This window comes from Acanthochromis polyacanthus, chromosome 2 (assembly GCF_021347895.1).
Source record: "Acanthochromis polyacanthus isolate Apoly-LR-REF ecotype Palm Island chromosome 2, KAUST_Apoly_ChrSc, whole genome shotgun sequence".
NCBI classification, from domain to species: domain Eukaryota; kingdom Metazoa; phylum Chordata; class Actinopteri; family Pomacentridae; genus Acanthochromis; species Acanthochromis polyacanthus.
In genome coordinates, this window is record NC_067114.1 from 30,896,100 (window position 1) to 30,916,607 (window position 20,508).

General features: G+C 42.3%; 1 protein-coding gene across 4 annotated transcripts in view; it reads left to right on the forward strand.

Annotated features, from left to right (window-relative positions):
* The window catches only part of sp100.1 (SP110 nuclear antigen, tandem duplicate 1), a 25,288-nt gene extending 4,807 nt beyond the window's left edge, over positions 1-20,481 (forward strand). Inside the window, exons 1-16 of one of the 4 annotated variants that reach the window (XM_051942122.1) lie at positions 7,548-7,984; positions 9,748-9,922; positions 11,010-11,255; positions 11,920-12,039; positions 13,386-13,519; positions 13,600-13,644; positions 13,729-13,768; positions 14,035-14,112; positions 14,202-14,327; positions 14,438-14,577; positions 15,847-15,915; positions 16,146-16,285; positions 18,524-18,641; positions 18,729-18,803; positions 18,960-19,103; positions 19,232-20,481. In XM_051942122.1, coding sequence (XP_051798082.1) covers positions 7,841-7,984; positions 9,748-9,922; positions 11,010-11,255; positions 11,920-12,039; positions 13,386-13,519; positions 13,600-13,644; positions 13,729-13,768; positions 14,035-14,112; positions 14,202-14,327; positions 14,438-14,577; positions 15,847-15,915; positions 16,146-16,285; positions 18,524-18,641; positions 18,729-18,803; positions 18,960-19,103; positions 19,232-19,318 — 1,881 coding nt within the window. In that variant the 5' untranslated portion in view covers positions 7,548-7,840 and the 3' untranslated portion in view covers positions 19,319-20,481. Of the gene's footprint in view, positions 1-1,869; positions 1,939-2,295; positions 2,448-3,823; positions 3,942-4,028; positions 4,104-4,259; positions 4,404-4,531; positions 6,511-7,547; positions 7,985-9,747; positions 9,923-11,009; positions 11,256-11,919; positions 12,040-13,385; positions 13,520-13,599; positions 13,645-13,728; positions 13,769-14,034; positions 14,113-14,201; positions 14,328-14,437; positions 14,578-15,846; positions 15,916-16,145; positions 16,286-18,523; positions 18,642-18,728; positions 18,804-18,959; positions 19,104-19,231 lie in introns of those variants that run through there. The other 3 variants (XM_051942131.1, XM_051942145.1, XM_051942139.1) reach the window with 3 other exon arrangements.
* Positions 20,482-20,508: the final 27 nt, after the last annotated feature.

Genomic DNA, 20,508 nt, shown 5'->3' on the forward strand with positions numbered 1-20,508 from the left:
TTTTCTCTGTTTGTGTGATGCTGTTATCACTACTGGTGATAGTTTTAGTGTTTTTTGTCAGCTGTGGTTACTGAGCTCCTCCAGCAGAAATTCAACACCATCGTTTGCAGTGCAGTCAGACAAAGCCACATTTAATACAGAAGTGGATTGAAGACGATAGATTTTATGCTGAGAGCAGCAGAGGACTGTAAAGCTGGTTAGTTTGTGGAGAGGATGGAGGTGAGCTGCTGGTCTCCTGCAGCTCTTCATCTAACAGCTCACTGTGGCTGCTCCTGTTTTTCAAACTATTTAAAGAATTTAAAATGATCCAAATGCTGAAAGTGTTTGTTGGGACGGTTTTCATGACTCCAGGGCTGCACAATTCGTTCTGTATTATTCTTGGTTTTGGCTTCCTCCAATGAAGTGAACATGAAGGACTGCTGTGCTTATGTTTAAAATGTGTGTTCTGCTCACAGAAAACTCTGCTGCTGCATTTCAAATCACACTAAAACTCACATTCAGACACCAGGGAGCAGTCAGCATGTCTGGGCTTCACTTCTGGAGACACTTTGTGCCACTGCACGTGTACGCCACCAGTCAGGAGTTTGGACACACCTCCTCATTCAATGCTTCTTATTTGTTAGTATTATTTATATAATACTAAGGATTAACACTCTGATCCCACATGTATTCTTTCATAGTTTTGATACCTTCAGTATTATTCTGCAATGTAGAAAATAATTTTAAAACTCAATGAATAAGAATGTGTGTCCAAACGGACTGGTAGTGTACCTCTGGACAGGTAACCTGTGGAAACCTTTCTGGTTCTTCAGGTCCAGAGTTTAAGAGTAAATATATCAGATGAGCAGAAGGAAAAATGAAAATAAACATTTGGAGCAGAAGGTGGAAAGCTGGTCTCTTAAACCGTCAGTTGCTTGATTCAGGTCAAGACATGTTCAGCAAGAGCGTGTCACATCCAACGGGAGACTTGTTTACGCTCCAAAGCAACACGATTAACTTGTTCATCCACCTGAATAAATGCATGAGAGGGAAGAAGAAAGACATGGCTCATGATATCCATAACAGCAGCAGTGTCTGTGGGAGCAGCTCTGTTGATTCATATTTTTGTGAAAACTTTATTTTTGTTTTGCTTCCAGAAGCTGCAGGGTCAATAAGAACTTCTCGTAGTTTGATGCACACACTCCCACATTAGCAGGAATTCAGCTTAGCATGAAGTGAAGGCAGTGCTGTATTTAAACTGTCCATATTATTGCTCATCTGCAGTTCTGTACTTTCATCTTTTGGAGTCTATCAAAATATATTTACATTCTTTAATGTTCCAAAAACACATTATTTTTCTGATTCTGTTCATTGCTACAGCATCTCCTGTCACGCTGTGATTGAAACGCTCTGTTTTAGCCACAGTATGACATCACTAGGTGACAGTATGACATCACTAGGTAACAGAAGAACAGCCTGGACTTTAAACAGGCTGTTTCAGCAGGTAATGAGCAGAGTTTTCTGTGGGAGAGAACACTTCAGGACTTTATAAACTACTCATAGTTATTAACTTTTTGGCAATAGCTGTGCAGCCCTGGAGTTGTCATGGTTACGCCTAACCTCACATTAAATGCATTAGCAGCAACGTAATACAGCAGACCGGTAAACTCTGGCACTAGCAGAATGAATGATTATAAAAAGAGCTAAAGAATGTAATTACATTAAGTGTCTGTTGGAGGCAAAATGTTGGCCGTCATTAGTACTAAAATTCAGATTTGGTTTCCTGAAACTGTCTTAGCTCTAAAATTTATTACAGCTGTACTTCAGTTCCATTCAGGCAAAATTCATTAATTTGAAAAGAGAAAGACGTTGTTAATTTGTTGTTTTTAGGCAGAAATCTTAAGGATCCACTCAGTGCGGTGTAGTTGCAGGCTGTGCAAACCAGACGCTAAGGAGCAGGTAAGTGCTGAAGAAACTTCACTCTTCGTCCTTGTTAGTTTGCTGTACTTTGTTGGTATTCAGCATACGATGGGCTACCAACACAGATGATGAGTCTGTGGAGGTGAACTGACCCAGAACATCTGGAGAGGACACATTTTATAGGGATGGTCAGAGAGTAGGGAGGGGGCCGTATGTAAATAGAAGGGTGAGTAGTGGTTAATGTCTATATGGTTTCCAATCAGTAACAGGTTACTACAACAGCTACTGTGAGCTCTGGTCTGAGTCTAGATCATCCAGCTCTGGTGTAGAAAGATGCAACGTAGAACTGCACGGCATCTAAACAGGAGTATTGTGGTAAATTGTACGTCTTGGCAGGAGAATCAGAGAAATGATGATGAGTGTTGCATCTGTAAGAGTGGAGGAGAAGAAGAAGATGAAGAAGAAGATGACCTGGTGGTGTGTGATCACTGCCCTCGATCCTTCCACCCCAGATGTCACCTTCCTCAGATAGACGACAGCATTTTACGGTGAGCTCTGGCAGAATAGAAGCACACTAACACATGAAAATGGATTATCTTGTTCCTGTTTTTACTCGTTTATCATCAATGAGCCTTTCAGCACCATTAGCTAACACAATGTAGCATTAGAACACAGGAGTGATGGTTGCTGGAAATGTTCCTCTGTACCTCTATGGAGATATTCCATTAAAAATCAGCTGTTTACAGCTACAATAGTCATTTACCACATTAACTGTTTTGAATCCACAAATAAAGCTCAACAGCAGGGTAAGAGACACGACAAACAAGCGTAAGGAAAGACAAAACAATATTTGTTGTACAACAAGAGTAGTACAGAAAATGGACTACAACTAGAAATGTAAGACTACAACAGGAAGTGACACGAAGGTCCCCAACAGAATGAATGGGAAAATGCACTCAGAATACTAAAGCCCCCTAGAGGGCAGGCTGAATAACCATAACTAGGGCAATACAACCAGTCTGTGGAGGTGGACTGGGGACTGGAGAAGATTGGACCTATCAGGAGCAGGGGTGGCCACTGCTGACAGAAGCTGTCAGGCAGGAAAGTCTTTAGGCTAGGGGGTTGATCAACAGACTTCTGCTGAACAGTCACTTGGCCAGAGAGTATGTTCACTGGTTCTAGACAGTCTCTAGGCTGAGGATTTTGTGATCAGACCGTGGTTGAACAGTCTCTAGGCCGGGGAATTGGACAGCTGACTTGGACATGACGGTCTCAGGGCCTGAGGATTTGCCAGCTGACCCAGGCAGAGCAGTCTCTTGGCCAGGCTCCGACAGGTACCAACAGGAGGCAGCATCGACATGGTCGACCCACTCAGGACAGGACACTGATGGGCAGCTACGGAGCAGAAACTACACCTCAGGAAAGGAACTAACCCAAACCTAGAATTACCAGAGCAGGACACTAAACACAAAACACAATACTGGGTTATGCGACTGGGCAGAGAACTTAACTGTTGGGGAAATAGTGTCAGTAGGGAGAGGAGGTGGAGGTGGGTGGAGGTGGTGTGATGAGAGACGAGGCGTCATGCTGTGGATGGAGGGAGTGAGGCGAGTGTGAGGGCTGATATTAGCAATGTCCAGACTATTTCTGATTAGTGTTAGCTATCTTCATTGAAAATAAATGCTTTCCCCCAAACTTTAAAAAAATGTATATATGTATTATTACTACTATTTTTATTTTATTTCTATTACTATGTTTATTGCTACGTAAGCTGCAGTAACAATGTGAATTTCCCCTGGTGTGGGGAGAAATAAAGGACTTGGTTAGAGTTTTTAGTTGAACTTTATGTTTTTAAAGCTCGTCATACATGATGTGTTTCACAAAATGCATGTTATACAGTACTAACGTGTGTTCCTGTAAACAGGGATGACAGTCCATGGATGTGCACGTTCTGTGCTTTTAGAACTAACCAAGAGGTCCTATCCTCTGATCAGCTGGAAACAGAATCAGTCATGTCCCGCCCCATCTCTCCAAACATCCTGGTGAGTTTTCTTCCTCAGTGTCTCCATCTGCAGGTCTGACCATCCAGCTGTCTGTCTCACTGCTGTCTGTCTTTACTTCATCTACAGGAATGCCAGTATCTCCTCCTGTGTCTGTGCAACGCTGATGAGGAGCAAATATTTGCTACAAACCCGACCGTCTATGTAAGTCTGCACCAGTCACTGAAAATAGGATTTAATTTGTAGAAAACAAAGTGTACATAAGAGTCTGGCTGCAGGAGGAATCCCGATGTCAACGGGCCTTTTCTGAGGATGATCTGAAGTGGATGTAAATAAAGCATTTCTGCTTGGTGCCCACAGCTGGAAAACTACTCGGCTTTTATCAGGACTCCCATGTGGCTGGGTTATATAGCAGACAAACTCCAGAGGACACAGTACCACACTGTTGGCCAGTTTGTGTCTGATGTCAGGCTTATTTTCCAAAACTGTGCCGCGTACAACCAGGTAAGAAGCAGTCCATAAAACCATGTTCATAGAGTTCATTCCAGTGTTTTCATCTGCAGCTAAATATTAAGAATACAGATTATTTGTTCAGTAAATTACAGTAAGAAGGACTGCTTTGTTGTTTTCAGAGTAATGCTGAATTCCTCGCCATGGGTGAAGAACTGAATCAGTTATTTGATGAAGAATTCAAAAAGGCCTTCAACATCCAGGACTGATCAACACGTTTTCAGCCTCTTTAGATTTGGGAAAAGTTTCTAAAAACGTCTGTAGATCCTCAGTCATCCAGGTGATGGGAGTCCTGCAAGCTTCAGTAGAAATCAACTGGACTTCTCTTTAGGGTTCTTACTCCCTTGACGCCTAATGTCATTAATTCTCATCATACCACTTTCATTCAGACTGCAGATAACATATCGATGCCCCCAATGCCGGTTTGCTCGTTTCAATACGTACCTCAGAACCTCTTAAAGCACCTATTTATGCGCTATTTATCTGTTATTATTATTATACTTCTATATATTTGTTCTATGTGTAATAAATAACAATCTGCACTTATCAGCTGGAAAGCAAAAACACACAAAAAATGTTTTTTGCTTAATTGCAAATAGATTCAGAGAACACCTAGGCACCTAATCCGACTCCACCTTAGGGGCAGAATAAGTTAGATGGTCCAAAACCCGGCACTTATTTAGCGCTGACAAAATTAAAAAAAAACAACTTGCAAGTTGATGGCAACACCTTTGACCAATCGCACTCGAAGCACTTTTTGCACTTACTACAGGTTTTTCCTTATCTCTGAATTCTTGCTTGTGTTGTACGTCGCTTTGGACAAAAGCGTCTGCTAAATGAAACTGTAGAATTGTAAATTGTAGAATTGTAGATTCAGGCATCAAGGGGTTAAAGACGTTTCACCTCTCAGCCAAGCGGCCTCTTCAGTTCTAACTGACTAATGGGGAGTTTTATTCAGAAACAAGCAAATATAAAAGTTGCAGTAATGTCATTTTAAGAGATTTGTTTATGACTTAACTCTGTCTTTAAAGTGGAGGAAGTTCATTTGTATTCAGTCAGACTAAAGGTGTGACACAAAAACTGTCCAACTTAACTAGCCAGCTCCATCAGAATACCGTTTAACCACCAATCAGGATAACATTCCGACCAGTAGCAGGTGAAGTGAAGAACACTGGTACCTGTTAGTCTGTTGGATGCATCAGGCAGCATGCAGGATCTTTCTGCATGGAGTTTGCATGTTCTCCCTGTGCATGCGTGGGTTTTCTCCGGGTACTCCGGCTTCCTCCCACAGTCCAAAAACATGCTGAGGTTAATTGGTTACTCTAAACTGTCCGTAGGTGTGAATGTGAGTGTGATTGTGTGTCTGTATATGTAGCCCTGTGACAGACTGGTGACCTGTCCAGGGTGTCCCCTGCCTTCAGTCAGCTGGGATAGACTCCAGCACCCCCCATGACCCTGGTGAGGATAAAGAGGTTTATAGAGGATGGATGGATTTCAACATTTTAGATTGTACACTTTTATTTTTTATTTGTTTACAAACCCCACAGTATGATTAATTCCAGTGCAGTATTCTGAAGGGAATCTTCCAGCAGGTGTTCCTTTACCATCCACTGAACATCATTCCAGACCTCCACGGTTCTCTGGCAGCAGACAGGACCTCCTGCTACGTCGTAGAAACTGCTCAGGAATACAACAAACTGTCCAAAGAATATTCCAGAGGCCTTCAACCTTCTGGTCAGCAGCCTAGAGCCTTAACCTCTTTAATATCTGCACAAACACAGCAGGGTTCCATGACTGCTCAGTTCAAATCCTCTTCAGAACTTCAGATTTTCACTGCAGTCAGCAGAAAGATTCAACAATACCGCCTTAAACTAGCGACCAATGGCAGGGTGGCATCCCAACAGAAAGAACCAACAGTCTGATCTCATTTTTCTTTATTTCTGTACAGTAAATGTAGAACTTTTGTGTGAAGAACAACATTATTATTTAAAAGTTGCTGCAGGAATCGAGTCTTCCTGTTTTTTCTGGCGTTAGACAGCATGTTGGAGGACTGGAACTGAACTGTTATTAACTTTGTTTTTCAATAAAATATTAGCTCATGTTTGATGTTTATTAGCATTGCATCCACTTAGACTCTAACCATGATGTGAATGAAATGATGGGATGGAGCACAACTAAACCTGATGTTTGCAAACTCAGATACAGATCAGTTGTATTAAAGACACAGAATGAGATGAATGTTTGCAGTAAATGTTTAGTCCATAAATCTGGATCATCATCTCACTGTTTCCGAATGCAGTAGTCTGTGTCTGCAGATCTGGAGGCTGCACTTCCTGTAAGGTTGCACGTTGAATGTGGATCAGTTTAAATAATGCAAAGACATGAGCATAACTCAAAAGAGATAAATGACATATGACTGTTTGACCAAGACAAAAGCAGCTGCAGAGGTTATAAATACAGCTTTAACAAGCAGCAACCAGCTGCTTAAAGGTTCGATTAAAGCATCCAAATCAAATTTTAACCTTAGTGTTGGTCAGGAAACTGCTACACAACAGGAAACTTATGCTCTTTCATCAAAACAACTCAGGATGTGATGAAGGCAATCTTCTTTTAGTTGGTATGATTGGTACATGTGTGCATTATTTGGCAGTAAGCTCCAATGTCAGCTCTGATAAACAATACACCTCATTTTTAATTACTTACAGACATCACACTGTCTTCTGTTTACCTTAAAAATGTCACTTTCAGATCTAACAGTCAGCAGGTGAGCTCTGCCAAATAATGTGCAGAAGATAAAAGTTCACATGTTTGGCCAAAAAGTGAGCCAAAGACTGGCAAAGGCTGAAATGTTGGTAATGCTTCAAAATGACTCAACTTCATTATTTTTATGGTCAGTAATACTGTCTGTATCTCCTAAACGTGAGCTCTGAGTCTAAGTGCAAACATTTGTTTGGTCTCAGTCCTTCAGCTACAGAAACCTTAAAGCTCCACACACACTCCCTTCAGTTGTGACCACACACTTAAAGTTGTGTGTTCCTGCAGGTTTTCATAGAAGTGTTTCCCTCCATCCAGCAGAGTGAGCTCACCTTCTATCAGAGGATCACTTTCTGCTACAACAGTCTGTGCGCGCTCCCGTGCCGCTCGTGCATGTGAGAGCCAAAGATGAGTTTCACTTTCCAAACATCACCGGGAGGAGGAACCGAGAGGTTAGTGGGAGTAGAAGAGGAAAAGCTGTGATCAGAGGAGGAAGAACATCCGCATGTTTGAGAATCTGTGGATTCCTGCATCTAACTGCATTTTACTGTTTTGAAACTGATCAGCTGATAGAGGAGGAGGAGGGGCTGATGAGGAACCTGGAATAGCTGCAGAATCAAGCAGCAGGAGGGACTTTTCTCTGCAGAGCAGTGCGCTGAGACGCCGCTCTGAGCCTTATGGATCCGATGGACTTTCTGGAAAACGAGGAGCTTCTGCAGTTTTTCCACCGTCATAAAACCGACTTATCCTGCATGGAGAACCCGCACACCTTCCTGACCCAGATCAGAGACTACGACCTGATCCCGGAGGACAGATACGAGGTAACGACCCGTCTGGTTGCATTTGTTGTCCTCCTTTCCTCATCCGGGCACTGGTGGTCAGAGAGCGGGAACTAAAAGTTTGATAAAAAGAAAACAGGCAGCAGAGCTCAGAACAGATCAGAGATGTAGAGAGATCACCAAGGAGGCTGTCACCCCGAGAAAAAACTATTAAAGTGTTTATATAGACTCATCTGGACTGATGGAGACGTGTGGGGGATTTCTTGTCATTTTAAAACATATTTTTATTCACATGTTAATATCCACATGTTAAATAAGCAGACTACAGTCTATGATCAACCCCCAACCTTCTCTGGGACAAAAGGGACCTCATTTATCTCCTCCATGCTCAGTTTGTCTGCAGAGTTAGAGATTAGCAGGAGACGTGGGCAGATAACAGCTGATATTTTAAACTTCCTGTGTGGTTTCTGCTCGTCCTGCTTCATTATTATTAAATAACTGTCAGTTTATTTAGTAAAAATCACTACTATGCTGCACTAATAATGTCTCTGAAATGAATAAATTCCCTCAGACAGGGCTCAATAAAGTTAATGTCATCTTAAACCTGATTGTAAATAAGAACATTTACTCCAGTGGAGTACTCGAGTACAGCTTAGGGATGTTTGTACTTTGAGTATTCTCATTTTCTGTTACGTTATTATTTGACTCCACAGATTTTCTCCTTTTTACTTTAATAATACCAATAAAAACAACAACAATAATATCAATCACAGTTGCAATGAAAAGCATAAAAACGAGTAAAAAGACAACAGCCAGCAAGAAGATTTGAAATGTCTGCTGAAAATTCAGATGAATAACTCTGACTATAATAAAGAAATGGAACATAATGTGTTGTTTTCCTGTGATGCTGCATCCTACAGTCCATGATCACCTTCATCAGCTCCAACAATCAGTTATTATAGTCCAGTAGTGTGATAAACATTATTCTACATAATAAAGGATTTTATTTTGGGTATTTCCAGTATAATTTCTTTTGTTAAAAAAAGTGCGTGCTGGACTTTCCTTTCTTGCAGAGGATTTCTACACTTTGGTGCTTTTACTGAAAGAATGCTTCCTCCTCCACTGGTGATATTTAAACAGATAAAGCACAGATGTCCACCTACAACACAACACAGCATTAGCATCATCTGGAGGTTTACTTCCCGATTCCAAGATCAACTGATTTAACTTCTATCTGAATACAGCGGATGCATTGAAAGCAGAGTCAGAGGAAACCTGTGCTAACCTGCTGCAAAACCATAAAAGTGCAAAACTACAAATCTCCAGGCCCACTGTGTCAAAGATCACTCCTAAATCAATAATTAACTCCATAACTGCTCTCCATTAGCACTGAAAATCTGAACTGTGTGCATCAGTGTGTCTCCTGTAGAGCAGCATGGAACAGTTTTCAAAGAGAAAAGGGAATTCTGAAGTTCTTTTCTGTTCCTTCTCTTCACTCTAAACTGACTGATGGATAAAATGAGCTAAAGCTGACATTTTGTGTTTGTCACAGCTCCAAGTTTACTGAAAGTGAAACCTTTAATAAATATACTGCCAGATAAAACCACATGTTCAGCTCATTTAACCCTCAGTCCAGTGCAGAAATCCTGAATTTCTCAGTGATAATACTTTTAATGTAGATAAAGGAATGAGAGGTGAGTCAGGTGTAAACATGTACAGCTTCATGTGTCGTCATTAAGCTCATGTTAGCCTTCATCACATCATCCAACACTCATTCTCTCCTCTACTTTTCTTCTTGTGAGCAGAAGTTGCGGCGCATGAAGAGTAAAGAGAGCCTGAGGAGAGGCCTTTATGACACCCTGGACTGGTTGGAGAAGGAGCTGTCAGAGGACATCTCTGTCTTCTGGAGGTGTGTCTTCATGGAGCCCATCCTGCACTTTTATCCAACCCTGCAGCGGCTGCACAAGAGCCTCCTGGACGGTGAGGTGCTTTCTGGTCATCATGGTGTTCAGGATGGTTCTGCTTCTCCGTTTATGTGGTCGATAGCAGATTAATGAGATAAAATGATCATGAAAAGTCTCTGAACTGGCTGATGCATCACAGACAGCAGCCTCAGGATGATTACAAGAACAATGAAGTTTCAGTTTATCATGCAGCTTCCCTCAAACAGCAGGAAATAGAATCTAAATTATAATATTATTATTTATGGTGTGTATTTTTATTGTCCAATTGTTTTTAACTGATTCATTTATTCTCTTTTACCCTTTATTTATTGACTTACGTATGTATTTATTTTGCTTCTTTACCACTGTTATTATCATATTTATTTTATTCTTTATGAAGGCCTCAGCTGCTTCCATGTCTCCATAAATCACAAAACATTTCTCTGCTGGTGCTTCTACTGGAGCCCAAGCATCGATTTTATTTCTGAAAGACCTCATGATTCTGATGGTAACTGGAGGAACTGAGAGTTTAAATCTCCTCCTTGTTCTGGACTTTCCTGCTTTAGGCTTCGGTTGCATCTCTTCTTCATTTAATGTCCAGCAGAAGTCATCGTGGTGAGCTCAGGCTTCTGTTGCAGAACTGCTTCTTCTTCTTGTAATGAAGAGAGTTCTGGATGATTTGTGACAAATCTGATGCCTGTCTGATATGTGATGAATAATAATTTAAATCCATGCATGGAGTTTTAATGCCAACGCTGTGACTGTGTGCTGTGATGCCGTCTCATGAACTAAGAGTTAATGGAACAAAATGCATCAATTTAATGTCCACACTTTGCTGAAATAAAGGCAAAACACCATGAAAGCATAAAAAAATAAGCATTTGGCAAGTCAAACAGTTAAACAGATAACTGGTAAACAAAGCAGGACAAAAGATAATAATTAATAACCAAAGCTGTTCAACAAATAATGGAGGATGAACATAATCAATACACATAATTATTTGGTTTTATTGGTGAAAATATCCAACTCTGCTGCATTCCAGAGGCAGCAGAGTGTAAAAGTGTCTAAAAGTCATCCACCAATAAATGTGTGCTGATGTTTGCTGTGTCTTTGTTTAACTCCAGGGTCTTTCCATTTTGAATCACGGCTTCCTCAGAGAGTGGAAATGAAAGAGAGAGACGACGGGAAAAGGAAGAAACTTCCAGAAGATGAGCTGAAGCAGACAAACTCTGTGAAGAAGAAGAAGAAGAAGAAACAGAGACGGAGGAGAAGGAGTGATGATGATGATGAAGATGGTGATGATGATGAGGAGCAGCCTGGTCCTTCATCCCAGATGAGTCTGAGGAAAAAAACTAAAAAAATAAGTTTCTGTAAGCCACCTCAACCTTATGTTTAATATGGATCTGTCCATGATGTTTAATGGAATATCTCCATAGGGGTACAGAGGAACATTTCCAGCAACCATCACTCCTGTGTTCTAATGCTACATTGTGTTAGCTAATGGTGCTGAAAGGCTCATTGATGATTAGAAAACCCTTGTTCAGTTATGGATAAAAGTGGAGAACATGGAATTGTCTTAATGACCCCAAACCTTTGAACGTAGTGTAGATCAACTGACAAATATTCCTGCTCATAAAGAAGACCCTGGAGATAAGTAAACACCTAAACGTTGGGGCAGCAGCTCGCTTCAACGTTCTGGCTATCATCTCAGTTATTTCACACAGATCCCACCCCAGAAGCCCAGCAGAGACCAGCAGCAACAGGGAACACTCACTCAGGTCTCAGTCCAGTTTTATAAAGGCCAGATCTTTGAGTATTTCTGAAAGATTTGAACCAAGCCTTCTCCTAATCCCCAAAACACTCTAGACTGGACTGAGTAGTGCACCATGACTCTGTAAATGAAGCATCTCCTCTGCCGTTTGTTAAGACCAAATGTTTAGCCAGTTTCTATGCAACAGATTTACTGATGTTGCACAAAACAGGAAGGTAGATGTTTGAATCAGACTGTTTTTTTTTTCTATTTTAACTTTCCAGCTTCTCCGCTGAAGAAAGGAGAGAAGGGTGACATCTGGACGTGGCCTCTCTATCAGAGCCAGCTGCCTGTGACCTGTGGAAGCATGGAGGGAACGCTGCAGAGAGACAGACTGGCTAAAGGTGGAACACCCACTGAATGCGTCTGCCTCCATGTTCTTTATCCAGCAGCAGCAGCAGTGTTCTCCACAGGATGACAGATAAATGAGACAGGAAGTTACACAGGAGTATGATACTGATGTGTATTTGAAGAGCTCATTTGCAAAAACTCAGTTTTCAGAAAACTCATTTTTTTATTGTTTACTTGAGATAATAATAACAGTAATAATGTATTTTTTCTCTATTTTGTCATGTATTTTCTACTGAGTCAAATAGATAGATTAAACCTTTATTAATCCCACGGCGGGGAAATTTACAGTGTACAGCAGCAGATAGGACACTTGAAACAAAGAAAGAGTGTAGCACACAATGCACACTGTGTATATATATATATATATATATATATAGAGAGAGAGAGAGATAGATAGATAGATATAAATAGAAATATTCAGAAGAAGAAAAGAAACCAGGATTTACAGTATTTTTTTAAAAAATGTAATTGCACAGCATCATTATTTACATTTTTATTGCAGTTTGTAAATGTGTGAACAGAAACTACTGGGAGCTTGATTGTAAAGTGTGACTGCAGCAGGAAGGAAGGAGCTGCAGTATCTCTCCTTTAGACACCGTGGGTGAAGCAGTCTGTCACTGAAGGAGCTGCCCACTGATCTTACTGTTTCCTGCAGGGGGGGGGAGGTGTCCTCCATGATAGACAACAGCTTTGTCATCATCCTCCTGTCTCCACCACCTCCACAGGATCAAGGGTTCAGCCCAGGACAGAACTGGCTTTCTTTACCAGTTTGTTTAGTCTCCTCCTGTCTGCAGCCGTGATGCTGCTGCTCCAGCAGACCGCTCCATACATGATGGCTGATGCCACCACAGAGTCATAAAAGGTCTTCAGAAGTGCTCCCTGCACCCCGAAGGACCTCAGTTTTCTGAGCAGTGGAGTCTGCTCTGACCTTTCTTGTAAAGTGCGCTGGTGTTAGTAGTCCAGTCCTGTTCCTTGTTTAAGTGAACACCCAGGTACCTGTAGGAGTCCACAATCTCAATGTTCGTTCCCTGGATGTTCACTGGTGTAGGACAAGTGTGTCTGTTCCTGCTAAAGTCCACCACCAGCTCCTTGGTTTTCACCGCATTGATCTGTGATCAACTTCAGTTTGATTGATATTATCTCAAGTAAACAATAAAAAAAAAGTTTTCTGAAAATGTATCAAAACGGAGTTACCTGTTTTTGGAAATGAACTCTTCATTTGCATAACACCACAGGATTAATGGCTGATGTTTCCCATTTTTAGATCTTTCTATCGTATCTTCTGTATTTTGCTGTGTGTAAAAATGGTACTGAGTCACTCATTCTCTGGATGTTTCAGGAGAGAAATGCATTCTGGTGAAGAAACAGTGGTTTACTCCGACTGAATTTGAGAAGTTTTCAGGGAAGGAGCACTGTAAGAACTGGAAAGTGAGCATTCGATGTCATGGCACCGTCCTCGGGAAACTGATAGAGGTTTGTTGATCTTCCTATGTTTTGACAGTTTTATCATTTTACCAACAGTTTGCTGTGAAGATCTTTTCTTCTCCTCACAGGAAGGTCACCTGAAAGCAGCAAATTACAAAAAAAGAAGTAAAAAGGTAAAAATTATAACATTCTGACTCAGCAGTGTTTCTGTTTTCTTATTCTGATCTGAACTATTTCTTCCTTTTTCCTCCTCTTAGGCCAAGAAATCCCTTTTTCCATCCAGTTCTTCTGCTACAGGTTTGTTGTGTTTGTGTAGAACGGTGATTTTAGTGTTTCGTAGGACTTTTACAGCATCACATAAAATATTAAAAGAATATAATCTAATGGCAGTACAAGCTGCCACTGCAGACCATCTCCCTGAGCAGGAATACTGTCTATGGAGCCTCTTTTTATCTCTCTTTCCAATTTATTTCTATAGCTGTATCTATGATATTATATATTTGAGAAGAAACAGGGAGAGTGAGCTTCCTGCTGGTTTTAACTGATAGAATCTGTCTTTTTAGAGACTGAGAGAGAGGAAACTGAAGAGGAAGTGAACCAGGAAGACCAGGCTCCCTCAAATGATAAAGAAATGGACACAGGTTCTGTGATATTCAGTATTAAATCCATTTATTTCTAATGCAGCAGTGACTGGGTTCTATTTCCTTTTCACAACATGTTCCTGCTGCAGATGAAGATGAAGAGATGGAGGATCAGACTGAGCAGCAGCCAGGAAGCAGCCAGGACAGCAGAAAGGTGTTAAAGGTTACCTGTGGATCTGCAGCTGGGACTTTACACATCAGACGATTTGCATCAGGTAACCATATCTCACAACTTAACAACAATGTGCATCTGTTATAACATTCAGCTTTATTTCTTCTGTTAGAGATGTGAGCTAAATTCAGAGCCTCCTGCTTCCTCCTCCAGGGACTTGTGGGAAGAGCATTCGCACCGAGACGAGCTGGTTGACTCCGATGGAATTCACCAAGGAAGCGTCCTGTCAGACAGACGCCAGCTGGAGGAAAGACATCAAGTGTGAAGGAGAAGCACTCAGTGCTCTCATAGAGGTGACTGCAGACCACTGACTGATCTACAGTCCTCAGCTCTGCATCTTTTCTCTGTTTGTGTGATGCTGTTATCACTACTGGTGATAGTTTTAGTGTTTTTTTGTCAGCTGTGGTTACTGAGCTCCTCCAGCAGAAATCAACACCATCGTTTGCAGTGCAGTCAGACAAAGCCACATTTAATACAGAAGTGGATTGAAGACGATAGATTTTATGCTGAGAGCAGCAGAGGACTGTAAAGCTGGTTAGTTTGTGGAGAGGATGGAGGTGAGCTGCTGGTCTCCTGCAGCTCTTCATCTAACAGCTCACTGTGGCTGCTCCTGTTTTTCAAACTAAAAGTCCATTTAAAGAATTTAAAATGATCCAAATGCTGAAAGTGTTTGTTGGGACAGTTTTCATGACTCCAGGGCTGCACAATTCGTTGTCTATTAATCTTTGGCTGATGTTTCTGTGATGCTCCAGAGGCCTTTTGTGTATCGGTCAGACCTTGCCGATCTGAGCGTCTGGCCAAGTACAAGCAGCTTCTCAGGATTGAGGAGGAGCTCGGCGCCAAGGCCCGTTTTGCCGGCCAGAACTTCAGGCACCCCATCTGAGCGGATTCTTCCTCTTTGGGTCTCGGTGTGTTCATTGCTCATAAATGATGGCTCAGTGGGTAGAGTGGCCGTCTTGTAACTGGAAGGTTGCCGGTTCGATCCTCGGCCCGTCGTGCTCATGTCGAGGTGTCTCTGAACAAGACACCGAACCCCTAACTGCTCCTGGTGGGTCGTGGTTAGCGCCTTGCATGGCAGCTTCTTCCATCAGTGTGTGAATGTGGTGTATCATGTAAAGCGTTTTGGATAAAAGCGCTTTATAAATACAACCATTTACTGCTGCATTTGCATCTAAAATGCTGTCAGTAATTTCAGCTGCAGCTTCCAGAATTCTACCGGGAAAGAAGTAGAAAATAATTTTGAAAAGCTGAACTAAAACACCCCCAATCACTGAGATGCAGATTCACACAGGCCTAGCATTATCGCAGGACGTCTGTGTTTAGTGAAATATGGGAGGTAATTTACGGTGAAGTTTTGGTTTTACAAACTACAGACATGGAGCATTCACACAGGATTAGATCACAGACCTCCACTTATTACAGATCACCACTGGTCCTGAGGTAATACTAATCCTGTATGAACAGGGCTTTAAAATAACATTTATTAGAGCTGTACTTCGGTCAGTAATGTGAGAGCCACAGGATTTGTTAAGAGAAAGACATTTTTAATTTGTCGTTTTTAGGCAAAAATCTTGAGGATCCACTCCCTGCTGTGTACCTGCAGACTGTGCCAACCAGACACTAACGACCTGGTAAGTGTTGATCAGTATTAGACGAGCAGCATACCCTCATCACACATTAAATCTGTGTGTTTACGTCATCAGACATTTAAAACGCTGCTTATGAACTCCACTAATCCTGTGTCTCTACAATGAGCTGCAGTGAGCTCTGGTCTGAGTCTAGATCATCCAGCTCCGGTGTAGAAAGATGCAACGTAGAACTGCACCGCATCTAAACGGTATTATTGTTGTAAATTGTACAGGAGAATCAGAGAAATGATGATGAGTGTTGCATCTGTAAAAGTGGAGGAGAAGAAGAAGAAGACCTGGTAGTGTGTGATCACTGCCCTCGATCCTTCCACCCCAGATGTCACCTTCCTCAGATAGACGACAGCGTTTTACGGTGAGCTCTGGCAGAATAGAAGCCCACTAACACATGAAAATGGATTATCTTGTTCCTGTTTTCAATCGTTTATGCTCTGTTTGCCATTTGTGTGTTCTGCTTGAGGCTAACAAAGAATTTTTTTCAAATATGAATCAGTCTTCAGAATGTGTCATTTTTATATTAAACATTGTGATGCCACCGAATAAGCTTTAGCTTAGTGAAAGCAAGCAGCAACATCTGGGGCTGAAAATACAATAAACTGTCAAAAACTGCAGTTCCTTGAATGGCCATTTGAGGCAGGCTTCAAAAGCAAATCAGTCTCTACAGACCACCATGTTAAAACTCAGGAGTCCCCGGCTGATGGCCAATCTGTTGGAGTTCTCCTGGAGAACCAGAGGGTTGCCTCTCTGAGGATAAACTCTGACTGTTGCCTGTTCTGATGAACCAAACTGCAGTTCGGAGTATTCAGTCTTCTTAGAGTCTCTGGGTGGTTCCTGGAAGGGGTACCACCTAGGGACTCCATAGTTCTCCTGGGGGACTTCAACACTCATGAGGGCAACGATGGAGAAACCTGGAGGAGGAACGGCTTGATATGAACCTGAGTGGTGTTCTGTTATTGGACTTCTGTTCTAGTCATAGACTGGTCATAACAAACACCATGTTGGAGCAGAAGGTTCCTCATCAGTGTACCTGGTACCAGAACACCTTAGGACAAAGGTCCATGATCGACTTCATAGTCCTATCATCAGACCTGTGGCCAGATGTTTTGGACACTCGGGTAAAGAGAGGAGCAGAGCTGTCAGCTGATCTCTACCTGGTGGTGAGTTGGTCTGATGGAAGACTGCTGGACAGACCTGGTAAACCCAAACCTGTAGTGAGGGTGACCTGAGAACATCTGGAGGAGGACCCTGTCTGTGGGGTTTTAAACTCCCACCTCCAGAAGAGTTTCTCCTGCATCCCGGGGAAGGTTAAGGACATGAAGTCTGAGTGGTCCATGTTCAAAGCCTCCAGGAGAACTGCTGACCCGTACTGGGGATATTGTCGGGCGGTGGAAAGAGCACTTCAAGGAAATCCTGAACCCGGAAAACACATCCTCTGTAGGGGAGGCAGAGCCAGAAGATCTTTGTCCATATCCATGACAGAGGTCATAGAGGTAGTTCAGAAGCCCCTTGATGGCTCCAGGTGTGGACGAGATTCACCTTGAGATGGGGAAGGTTCTGGACAGTGTTGGACTGTCTTGGCTGGCACGTCTCTACAATGTGGCGTGGACATCAGGTACGGTACCTGTGGAGTGGCAGACCAGGGGGGTGGTTCCCATTTTAAAAAAAGGGGGACTGGAGAGTGTGTTCCAACTACCGGGGTATCACACTTCTCAGCCACCCTGGGAAAGTCTACTCTAGGGTGCTGGAAGAGAGGCTCTGACTGACTGAAGAACTTCAGATTCAGGAGGAACTAGACAAGCCCTCAGTAGAGGGCAGAACCACGCCCTCTGCTGGCGAAAACCCTGTCCTCCCTATACAAATGATGCAATATGTATCAATTTTGTTCATCGTACGTATCTCCCTCCCTACTTGATCTGCTGACCTGTAACTCCACAACTGAGCAGGGAACCTTAGACTGATCTTCAGTGCCAAGTTTGATTATCCTGACTTCAGCACTTGCAGAGATATCGGAACGGACATAGCCACATACCCACATACATACATACTTACCCAGCCAGATACCGCACCGAATTCAGTAACCCCGCTGACGTTCGTCAGGCGTGGTTAACAATGTGGATTCTGTCCTGGTCGTGGAATGGTGGATCAGATCTTTAGTCTTGTGGAGCTGCTGAGGGCGTCATGGGAGTTCTACCTGCCAGTCTACATGTGTTTTGTGGATCTGGAGAAGGTCTACGACTGTGTCCGCTGAGAGTCTCTGAGGGGGTACTGAGGGGGTATGGGATACCAGGATCACTGATACGAGACATTTGGTCCCTGAACAACCAAAGTGAGAGCTGTTCCAGTGGGTGTTGGACTCCTCCAGGGCTGTCCCTTGTCTCCGATCCTGTTGGTGGTCTTCATGGACAGGATCTCAAGTAGCCGGGGTGAGGAGGGTGTCCGGTTTGAGGACTTCAGGATCTCATCTTTGCTTTTTGCAGATGATGTGGTTCAGCATTCTGACCTGGAACAGAAGTCCAACTGACTGCAGTGTGGCCTGATGCATGTTAGGTGTTATACAGTACTAATGTGTGTTTTTGTGTGTTCCTGTAAACAGGGATGACAGTCCATGGATGTGCACGTTCTGTGTTTTCAAAACTAATCAAGAGTTCCTTTACTCTGATCAGCTGGAAACAGAATCAGTCATGTCCCGCCCCATCTCTCCAAACATCCTGGTGAGTTTTCTTCCTCAGTGTCTCCATCTGCAGGTCTGACCATCCAGCTGTCTGTCTCACTGCTGTCTGTCTTTACTTCATCTACAGGAATGCCAGTATCTCCTCCTGTGTCTGTGCAACGCTGATGAGGAGCAAATATTTGCTACAAACCCGACCGTCTATGTAAGTCTGCACCAGTCACTGAAAATAGGATTTAATTTGTAGAAAACAAAGTGTACATAAGAGTCTGGCTGCAGGAGGAATCCCGATGTCAACGGGCCTTTTCTGAGGATGATCTGAAGTGGATGTAAATAAAGCATTTCTGCTTGGTGCCCACAGCTGGAAAACTACTCGGCTTTTATCAGGACTCCCATGTGGCTGGGTTTTATAGCAGACAAACTCCAGAGGACACAGTACCACACTGTTGGCCAGTTTGTGTCTGATGTCAGGCTTATTTTCCAAAACTGTGCCGCGTACAACCAGGTAAGAAGCAGTCCATAAAACCATGTTCATAGAGTTCATTCCAATGTTTTCATCTGCAGCTAAATATTAAGAATACAGATTATTTGTTCAGTAAATTACAGTAAGAAGGACTGCTTTGTTGTTTTCAGAGTAATGCTGAATTCCTCGCCATGGGTGAAGAACTGAATCAGTTATTTGATGAAGAATTCAAAAAGGCCTTCAACATCCAGGACTGATCAACACGTTTTCAGCCTCTTTAGATTTGGGAAAAGTTTCTAAAAACGTCTGTAGATCCTCAGTCATCCAGGTGATGGGAGTCCTGCAAGCTTCAGTAGAAATCAACTGGACTGAAGAAGTTTCACCTCTCAGCCAAGAGCCTTCTTCAGTTCTAACTAAATACTGATGAGCTTCAGTCATAAATAAGCAAATGTATAAAATGCAGAGATCTGTCTGTGACTTTACTCTGTCTTTTAAGTGGAGGAAGTTTATTTGTTTTATGTCAGACTAAATGTGTGACGCAAAAACTGTCCAACTCACTCCACTAGTGTTCCTTTTAACCAGTAAATATACGTCTTAACACATGGAGGACACTCTGTAGAGGTGTTCTACTGTATTCTCAGTGTTCATGCCATTTAGAGATGATCCTCATCAAATTAAAACACGTTTCATTTAAATATAGACCAATCAGACCCAGAATTAAAACTACTGTCAGCTGAAGTGACCTGAAAGAAGCTACAGTATTATTTATTTTGTAAATTTACCAAAATCATTTCAGCGTCACAGCTGAGATTTTACACTTTCTTAATTTTGTAGTTTATTTTTAACAATTTACCAGACCGTTTCACTGATTCAGGTTAATCCCAGTGCAGTATTCTGAAGGGAATCTTCCAGCAGGTGTTCCTTTACCATCCACTGAACATCATTCCAGACCTCCACGGTTCTCTGGCAGCAGACAGGACCTCCTGCTACGTCGTAGAAACTGCTCTGGAATACAACAAACTGTCCAAAGAATATTCCAGAGGCCTTCAACCTTCTGGTCAGCAGCCTAGAGCCTTAACCTCTTTAATATCTGCACAAACACAGCAGGGTTCCATGACTGCTCAGTTCAAATCCTCTTCAGAACTTCAGATTTTCACTGCAGTCAGCAGAAAGATTCAACAATACCGCCTTAAACTAGCGACCAATGGCAGGGTGGCATCCCAACAGAAAGAACCAACAGTCTGATCTCATTTTTCTTTATTTCTGTACAGTAAATGTAGAACTTTTGTGTGAAGAACAACATTATTATTTAAAAGTTGCTGCAGGAATCGAGTCTTCCTGTTTTTTCTGGTGTTAGCATGTTGGAGGACTGGAACTGAACTGTTATTAACTTTGTTTGTCAATAAAATATTAGCTCATGTTTGATGTTTATTAGCATTGCATCCAC